Source organism: Sinocyclocheilus anshuiensis, unplaced genomic scaffold (genome assembly GCF_001515605.1).
Source record: "Sinocyclocheilus anshuiensis isolate Anshui unplaced genomic scaffold, SAMN03320099.WGS_v1.1 scaffold540, whole genome shotgun sequence".
Classification (NCBI taxonomy): Eukaryota; Metazoa; Chordata; class Actinopteri; order Cypriniformes; family Cyprinidae; genus Sinocyclocheilus; species Sinocyclocheilus anshuiensis.
Genome location: NW_015555733.1, coordinates 169,132 through 179,132, shown reverse-complemented (window position 1 = coordinate 179,132; position 10,001 = coordinate 169,132). Strand labels below are relative to the sequence as shown.

The following is a 10,001-nucleotide window of genomic DNA, read 5'->3' as shown; positions in this document are numbered from 1 at the left end:
GGTAAAGCACACACACACACACACACACACACACACACTAAATGGCAGATGTTCCAGACAGTATGTGTTTACTGTTCCCTTAAAGTGCTCACACCACGAGTCATGAGTCATGTTCCTTGATCTTTTGAAATCCATTCATTCATCTCAAATTTCCTTAATTTAATTGAAACTAAGCTGTAAAAATGAACATTTTTGTCCTAAAGAACATTAGGATCAGTGTTGGGGGGTAACGCATTACTAGTAACGGGAGTTACGTCATCAAATTACTTTTTCAAGTAACCGGTAAAGTAACGCATTACTTTTTAATTTACAAGAGAATATGTAAGTTACTTTTTCAAATAAGTAACGCCAGTTACTTTGTTTTCCCATGTATTGACTGACAGCTCTCCTGTCCCCATGTTGAGAGAAATCAGGAGTGAGTGCAGAGCTTGTGTGAACATGATCTTACTGTAGTTCTAGACTAAATGTCAACATGCATTTACGCATCTCACCTGCACACAAACACATTCAGTATTCCTCAAAATCAATAAAAACCGTGAAATGCAAACTCAGAATATGATGCAAACCTGCAATAATGAAATATGTTAAATAACACAAATATCCTTTATGTATTTAATCTCATTTTATTAACCAGTGTCTTTGCTGCTGACCTTCTCTGATCCAATTCAACCACAATAATAAGCAAAAATGACTTTTCGATAAACATAACATTTGTGCTTCCTTTTTTTATTGCTGAAAACAAAAAAATTAGCCCAGCCCAGAAGAGAAAAAGTAACGAAAAAGTAACGCAACACATTACTTTCCATAAAGAGTAACTAAGTAATGCAATTAGTTACTTTTTTAGGGAGTAACGCAATATTGTAATGCATTACTGTTAAAAGTAACTTTCCCCAACACTGATTAGGATACATTACCGCCCACATTAACATGTCAAAAATGCTTGCTTGCTGTTCACAAACTCACATCACAGTGAGGTTATGAGGAATAGATAGATACAATCATCCCTAAACAGCAGAGAGAGAGTGAAGAATTGTCATTTAAAAATTGGACCTAATAGCTATTTAAAATGCATGATATGAGAAACTGAAGTAAGTGGATGTATGATTGGTTTCATGAGCCTGTTTGCATGAATTGTGTAAAATACCCTTGTGTTTCTCCCTTTCTGTGTGTCAGATGCACAACGGTGCCCCGCATGAGTCTAATTACGGTTATGCCTACGCCAAACGCATGATTGACGTCCACAACAGGTCAGTTCTGCTCTCTTAGTGTCACTGGTTTTGAGCTGTTTTTCTCATGAAAACATGTCTGGATTACATTTCAAAAGAAAATACTGTCATGCTTTTGTCTGCATGGGTGTAGTTTGACATCTGGGCTGTTGGTGCCAGACCGTGATACCAGGTATTCAGGTTTCTTGGTTTCACATTATACATTCACACGACCTGTTTAAATAGTCTTGTCTTGATCTTGCACATCAGGTACTAGGCTGACCATCTGGTTACTGCTCTGTTGCAGGTCAGTAGGTGTGATAGATTTGCTAACAGTGCGGGACAAGTGTGAGAGAGATATATTTACTATCGTTATACTATGTAAATATTGATTTACACTACTTGGAAAGCCTAACTGGCATTATGTTGGATGATAAGGATTTAAATGGTCAATAAACTTTGTTAATGGTTACCTGCTCGGTGACTGGCAGTCAATTTGCCAGTGACACAATGTAATTTACTCTATTCAGTCTACTAAATATAATGAACTTGCTAGTAGATAAAAATCACATTTTATACTAAAATAAATTTTCTTAAGTAGCTTTTAGCCTTAAGTTTATTTACTTCTATTAGACTATAGTATGCAAACATTAAGGCCCAATCCCATTTCTACCTCTGTGGAGGGGAAAGGGCCAGATAGCCCTTCAAACGAAGATTTTTTCGGGGACCACACTTCAAACGAAGGGATATGAGAATTATCTCAGCATAAACCGGCTACACTGGCAACATGGCTGCTCGAGTGAACAAAAATACCCATAAATGTAAGCATTTTTGGAATTAATAAAGATTTTAATTTAAGGTAATCATTTGTTTTATGTTAAATTAAATTGTGTTTTCATATTTACGGTCATGCACTGTAAAAAATACGGTAGCAACATTTTAGGTTTTACGGTTTTAACTTAAATTTACAGTTAAATACCGTAATTTCATTAACTGATATAATGTTAATATACCAACCTTATTGAAGTACTGAAATCTGTTTTGTACCTTTGTAATACACTGATAACCACCAAATGCAGGAGGTGATGAGAAAGTCACATGATGAACCAAAGCCCATCACAAGCAGCTTTTAAATAATAACATATATAGAAGGTGCACAGTGTCATTCACACAAACACTAAACACCATCATGGTAACACACATGAAACTGAAATAATGCAATAAACATTAATTTAACAACATTAGGTGTAACACACAACCCTAATATACAAAACTGATAAGAAAAAACTAAGAAGAAACATAATTATTTCAACAAAAAAACATCAAATTTGAAATGTAATGCAGGGAATTCTGGGAATGTCAATTTACGGTTATTCACTGTAAATTATACGGTCTTTTTCACTTCCAAAAACGGTATACTACCGTAAAATTAATGTCCAATACATGTAATGTCCAATACAGTTTTTCACCGTATATAGTAGGGGAATTTACCGTTAACCATTTAACAGGTTTTTACTGTAGCATTTTTACAGTCGTGTACCGTAAAATTCACAGTCATTTTTTACAGTGTGTTACTCAAAGAAATTTTTGCAAAAAAATCGCTAACATTAAATCATTACTGACTGCATGATAGTGCCACAACATATTTTCATGTCTGATCAGGGCTGGGTGAATTGCAACATCATGCTATCGGATCCTGGATGTCCTGTTTACCTAGAGCAAAAAATGCAACTCTATGAGGATTATCTCAAGATCTAGACGTGGTGTTATGTTTGGGCTCGTTTGAGTAAAGAACACTTGCTGTAAATAAATCTATGTGATCTATTATGGTTTACTAATGTTTGATGAAGCTACTAACCAAAAAACGCAGCTTACATGTACTTGTATTGTTTGGTCGAGACCGTTTCAGCAATATGACGCAAGGCTGTCTGTTACGTACGAGGCTAAACAGATCACATTTTCAAGTAAAGTCACATTTTTATTTTGAATTTAGGCATATATTTTTGGCTCTTTCGCTTTCAGCCAAAACAATGGCGTTTTTAGTATTCAGTTTCTCCCCCCCAAACCGAACACAGCACATACAGTTTCTGTGATTGTACAAAGCATGTGAATATTTAATAAGACAAGTGGCATTAGGTTTATTGTTTGTTTGTTGTTTAACAATTCATAGTTTACGTTCATAATAACTTCCCTGGAGGGCAAAACATCCATAGAACTGCAGTACAGGCCTGTCATTTTCCATCTGTTTCAAACAATGAATATTTAAATCACCTCTGGCAAGACAAAACAAAGATATGTGAACAAACTGGAAGTTTTGGGCACTTGCATACATATACATCACCTGCTGCAGTATTTAAATCACTAAATGCCGCCAAAAGCAGACATCTGGACAGATTTGATACACAAACAGGATTTGGAAAATGATTATTGTTGAATGATTTTTACATATTAAGTACTTCAGGTGTATTACTTGCTTGCAAGCTAAATGGTTTTTTTTTGCAGTTAATGCCTAGATTAAACATTCATTAAACATTCACAATAACCTTTGTGCTTTGTTACCAGAGCTGGGTAGATTACTTACAAATTGTAGTCTGTTACTGGTTATGTGTTGAAAATTGTAACATAATCCAGGTTACTTGTTTTAGGTAATGTAATCTGACTACTTTTAGATTACTTTTGTAAATTTAAAATAAGTTTGATTTAAAATTTAACATACCATCTTGATATAAAAAAAGCATTTGTTTATTAAATGCATTAAAAAGTATTACACCAGGGTTTCCTGGGCTTAATGTAAGAACTGCGGTGGGTTTGTGAGTTCCTAAAAAGTTGATAATTAAACAATAAAAATGTGCAATATAAATAATTTAAATGTTTAAACACTAGAAATATAAATATTTTATTTGTTTACCTTGTCTTGTGTGTGTTTGTCGATTAGGGCATTATTTCAGCAGTATGGTTTGAAATACACAGCCGTCATCCCCACCAACATGTTTGGACCCCATGACAACTACAACATTGAGGACGGTCACGTGATGCCGGGGTTGATCCACAAGACGTACCTGGCGAAGAGTGAGACACGTTTAGCTCACAATCACATTCAGAGCGTCTCACATGTTCACAGGGTAAATGTTGTGTGTTTGTGTTGTAGAGGAAGGTAAACCTCTGCAGGTCTGGGGTTCGGGTCGCGCTCTGCGGCAGTTCATCTATTCTCTGGATCTGGCTCGTCTGTTTCTGTGGGTTCTGAGAGAGTACGACGAGGTGGAGCCCATCATTCTGTCAGGTACTCCAGCTGTGTTTGATACCACACGTGTTGGGTCTGTTTCATCAGAGCTCATTGGTTGATCAGATATCAAGATCATGTTTCTCTTTTTCTTTGTTTCTTTGTCTAGTTGGGGAGGAGGATGAGTTGACTGTAAAGGAAGCTGTGGACGCTGTGGCCGAAGCATTCGGGTTTGAAGGGGAAGTTATTGTATCCTTTCACACACAAACAGTGTCTGCAGATATTTTTACAGTTGATACGAGTCTTCTGTGCAACACAAGATGAGATATTCTGTAGAATTTCCTGATTGTTCTTAAGCTTCAAAAAGCAATATAAAAGTAGTCCACGAATGAACTAAACCTCAAAGCATTCGTTCACACAGACTTACAGATGAACCTTAACTAAGCTCTCTCAGTATGACACTAGCAAATCAGACGGTCAGATCAAGAAAACCGCTAATAATGCCAAACTACGCAAATACCTGCCAGACTTCAAGTTCACGCCGTTCAAACAAGGTGATCAGCACAAGAGATTCAGCATTTATGCCATGTTTTTAATAGTAGTAAAAAGTAGTGACCCAAAACAAGAATTTTTACTGAAACTTTTCTTTTTTTCAGCCGTCAAGGAGACGTGTGATTGGTTTGCGGCCAATTATGACTCCGCCCGTAAATAAAGATCTTCGCATCTGATTGGCTGTGGGGAGTTTGAACACTGTTCAATGCTGGAAAGCCAAACCATGACACTTCCAACAACCCTTGATAATCATTAGGAAAACAAAATCATTGGACACTGCCACTGAAGATCAACTTTAATGTTTTTCTCAATGTGCAGTCACTAATTCCATCATTCTGGCCATCTTAAACACCTCTGATTGGCCATTGCGTTCAAGAAATCAACAGATATATCTATGACTGGCTACATTACTCAACACTGCAAAAGCGTTGACGGGATTATTTATGTTTGTGACGTATAACAGCGTTCTCAAATCGCATTTTTGAGTATCTTTGGTACACCTCAGTTTTAAGGAGAAAATGTTCAGCAGTGGAGATTAAGCTAAATGTGCACATGGTTTGTCTTTAAGCATATTAAAAGCATCACACAGACATGTAAACAGGGTTAAAAATTAGATTTATTTGGCACAGGGGGTCTTTAAGCATTTTATTTGTGCTCTGTACTGTGACTGGTGATGTACATTTTCTTTTGTTTTTACTGGTTTGTCAATCAGGGTATTTTCTGGGTTTATTTTCTAATGACATGTAGCTACTGTACGTTTTTACAATACACTTGTATTTAAAATAATGACGTTTAGTGTGCTTTTTCTATATGTATAATTTTTGGAATATTTTAAGGGTTCCCACATAATGCGATTTTTGTTTCATTTCCAGCATTTAGCAAGTTTATATTGTGGTTTGCACAAAACAAAGTGATGAAGATAAGTGTGATATACAAATATAAATCAAGAAAAATCAGGAAGCTCTAAAATAATTTTACACTCAAAGGATCTAAGAATTTTTAATGTGTGTTTTGAACCTTCAAGAGAACAATTTTCTGTTTTTGTAATTTATAATTAATTTAATAATTTATCATTTAATCAATCATACAATGTAATCATTTATTGTAAAGTAGTAATTTTCCATTGCTTCTGTTTGGGTATAATAACGTTTTGTTGAATTTGTGCTGAACATTTATTGAAAGTAAGTATTGAAACAGGCTATTCAATAAACCCATGCATTTTTTTTTTACCATCACTTCATTTCCTAAATTCTGCCTTGTGGCTCATAGAAGACAGGTTACAACAAAATGCAATGTTAACTGGTTTTGGATACCACATGGACACTGGATGAATGGGATCTGGTAAAGAGGCTGAATCATTTTGACCAAATATGTTTTTGGTATTTGAGCGTTTTAAGTTCGGAAGCTAGTAGGTAAAAATTCTGTATTTTCTATTCTGTATTCTTAAAGGGATAGTTCACCCAAAAAGCCATCCTAGTTGTGTATGACTTTCTTCTTTCAGACGAATACAATCAGAGTTATATTTACAAATGTCCTGGCTCTTCCAAGCTTTATAATGACAGAGAATGGAGATCGAGGTTTTGAAGTCCAATTAAGTGTGTAAATCATAAAAAGTGCTCCACACGGCTCTAGGGGGTTAATGAGGGCCTTATGAAGTGAATCGATATGTTTGTATAAGAAAAATATCCGTATTTAAAACTTGTGGAAGCTAGATATTATCTATAAAGTTTTAAATATGGATATTTTTCTTACACAAATGCATTGTTTTGCTTCATAAGGCCTTTATTAACCCCCTGGAGCCATGTGGAGTACATTTTATGATGGATGGCTGCACTTTATTTCGTTTCCAAATCTCAACCCCCATTCTCTGACATTATAAAGCTTGGAAGAGCCAGGACATTTTGTAATTTAACTCTGATTGTATTCATCTGAAATAAAAGTCATATACACCGAGAATGGCTTGAGGTTGAGTAAACCATGGGGTAATTTTCATTCCCCCCCTTCTTTTAGATATTGCCTTGAACCATTGGCTGAAGGGATTAGAAGTCACCCCCATATTCATGGAATAAAGTTTGGAGGTAATGAAATACTGGTTAGTCTACTGTATATGCTGATGATCTCTTAAGGCCCGTTCACACCAAGAACGATAACTATAAAGATAACAATAAAGATATACTTAAAAAAGTTCTCAATATTAAAGAATAACAGAGTCCAAACCACAACTATAACGATAAAGGCACAGAGAGACGATATCGTTGGAATCACTTTCAGAACTATTTTTTCGAGCTGATGAACGATAAAAACATTGACACCAAATCAGAATCAATCCTGCTATCATGAGCACAAGAATTTAAAGCAGCAGATGAGCATGCATTGAGAATAAACAGACGATGTCGTTCGCTGGTGTGGATGCTAATATCGTTATCTTTATAGTTATCGTTCTTGGTGTGAACAGAGCTTTAATATATTTTCTGATCTAATAACTTGCAAGTACAATGTCAGACACTGTAATATGCTCTGGTCCCCGTCCTGCTTACACTCTTAAAAATAAAGGTGCTTCACGATGCCATAGAAGAACCTTTTTGTCTAAATGGTTCCATAAAGAACCTTTAACATCTGAAGAACCTTTCTGTTTCACAAAAGGTTCTTTGTGGCGAAAGAAGGTTCTTCAGATTACAGAAAGAGATGGTTCTTTAAAGAACCTTTGACTGAATGGTTCTTTGTGGAACCACGGAGATCACTAAAAATAACATTAAAGAGGTGTGTGAACTTGCAAGTACGATGTCAGACACTGTAATATGCTTCGGTCCCCTCCCTGCTTACTGTGGTGACGAGATACATAGCAGACTGTCGTCACTCAATGGCTGGATGTCTAAGTGGTGCCCACAGAATAACATAGGTTTCATTGACAACTGGATGAGTTTTTGGGGCAGACCTGACCTGTTGAATAGAGATGGTCTTACATTTACATTTAGTCATTTAGCAGATGCTTTTATCCAAAGCGACAATGGAAGCAATCAAAATCAACAAAAGAGCAATGATATGTAAGTGCTATGACAAGTCTCAGTTAGCTTAATGTAGTACACATAGCAAGTTATTTTTTTTTATTATATAGTAAGAATAGAGCAAGCTAGTGTTAGAGGCCTACACAATGTAGGCTAAAATAGTTTATATTTAGCTTGGCGATTACAGAATTACCTGATGATGTCTGCACACTAGATCAGTCCCGCTGCTCTGCTCCAAAAGAATCCTCATGATGACCACCTGATGGGTGAATATGGATATATGAGCCCGTTTATTATCCAGCACTCAACTGTTAGAAGTGCATTCCTAAGGAAAAATGAGCTCAGTTATGCTCATTCAAGGCAAAAGAAAAGTGATTTTCAAGATGGTGTACAGTATGAAAAAAAAAACAATGCGAGCCAGAGCTCAGTTTTACAGTAAGGAACAGTGAGAGAGGCTCATTTTTACCTCTGTGACTCAAAGTTCCCCAGCTGAGAGATTAATTCTAAGGTTTGCGTTACAAATGTCAGGTGTATCTAAGATATTCAGAGATATTTACATTTACATCTAGTCATTTAGCAGACGCTTTTATCCAAAGCGACTTACAAATGAGGACAATAGAATCAATCAAAATCAACAAAAGAGCAATGCTACGCAAGTGCTATAACTAGTCTCAGTTAGTTTGACAGTACACGTAGCAAGGTTTTTTTAATTATATAATACATTTTAAAAAACAGATAGAATAGAAAAAGAATAGAGCAACCTAGTGTTAGAGGCCTTTTTTGCTTTTGTTAATTGTATAATAAATAAAAAGAAAAGGAATAGATAGAATAGAGAAGCTAGTGTTAGTTTTTTTTTTAAGAAAACTAGCAGTTAGTAAATGAATATAGTGCAAGTCTAAAAGGGGCAATTGTTTTTAAGAATAGAATTAGAATAGAGATTGCTAGAGTTAGAGGGTCAAATAAAGATGGAAGAGATGTGTTTTTAGCCGATTCTTGAGTTGGGCAGGTCATCCCACCAGGAGGGAACAGCTAATTTAAAAGTCTGTGAAAGTGATTTTGTGGCTCTTTGGGATGAACAATAAAGCGACGTTCACTTGCAGAACGCAAGCTTCTAGAGGCACATAAGTCTGAAGTAATGAATTTAGGTAGAGGGGTGCAGAGCCAGTGGTGGTTTTGTAGGCAAACATTAATGCCTTGATTCCTTGATTCTTCATTCCTCGGGGGTTGGTGCCGCTCTTCTCTCTAGAAATATGGCACATAGTCTTAGAGTTTGTACTTGACTAACTGGGGCCCAGGTCAGGAAGCAGACAGACTGGCTAAACCGACCGCCTGCTAGCCGCCTCACGTCACAGAAATCAGTTAATTCTCAGCACATAGAGACTCTTTCACCTAGATATCACACTATAGAGACTGTGTCTGTTCCCCGAACTAGCAAATACAAAAAAACGTCCAAGCCAATTTAAGGGTAACAATTTAATTGATGTTCAACAAATAAAAAACAGATGTAATAAACAAATGATAAAGCTTGGTTTATTGAATATTAGATCCCTTTGATCACAATGATCACTGATCATAAACTAGATGTGCTCTGTTTGACAGAAACCTGGCTAAAACCAGGTGATTACATTACTTTAAATGAGTCTACCCCCCTCTCCCAAGATTACTGTTATAAACATGAGCCGTGTCTAAAAGGTAAAGGGGGAAGTGTGTCTACAGTTTATAGCAAAATCTTCAGTATTTCTCAGAGGTTGGGTTTCAGTAGGGCTAAAACCAGATGATTACATTACTTTAAATGAGTCTACCCCCCTCCCCCAAGATTACTGTTATAAACATGAGCCGTGTCTAAAAGGTAAAGGGGGAAGTGTGTCTAGAGTTTATAGCAAAATCTTCAGTATTTCTCAGAGGTTGGGTTTCAGTAGTAGGACCATTACTTTTCACGCTTTACATGTTACCCTTGGGAGATATCATCAGGAAACATGGTGTTAGCTTTCACTGTTATGCTGATGATACTCAGCTCTA

The 10,001-nt window shown here is 36.2% G+C and overlaps 1 protein-coding gene across 2 annotated transcripts in view; it reads left to right on the top strand.

Moving 5' to 3' along the window:
- Positions 1–5,841, top strand: part of LOC107672948 (GDP-L-fucose synthase-like) — a 10,446-nt gene extending 4,605 nt beyond the window's left edge. For both annotated transcript variants that reach the window (XM_016466332.1, XM_016466333.1), the window contains exons 5-10: positions 1,174–1,247; positions 4,141–4,274; positions 4,354–4,485; positions 4,595–4,674; positions 4,880–4,979; positions 5,082–5,841. In XM_016466332.1, coding sequence (XP_016321818.1) covers positions 1,174–1,247; positions 4,141–4,274; positions 4,354–4,485; positions 4,595–4,674; positions 4,880–4,979; positions 5,082–5,137 — 576 coding nt within the window. In that variant the 3' untranslated portion in view covers positions 5,138–5,841. The remainder of the gene's footprint in view (positions 1–1,173; positions 1,248–4,140; positions 4,275–4,353; positions 4,486–4,594; positions 4,675–4,879; positions 4,980–5,081) is intronic.
- The last annotated feature ends 4,160 nt before the right edge of the window (positions 5,842–10,001 follow it).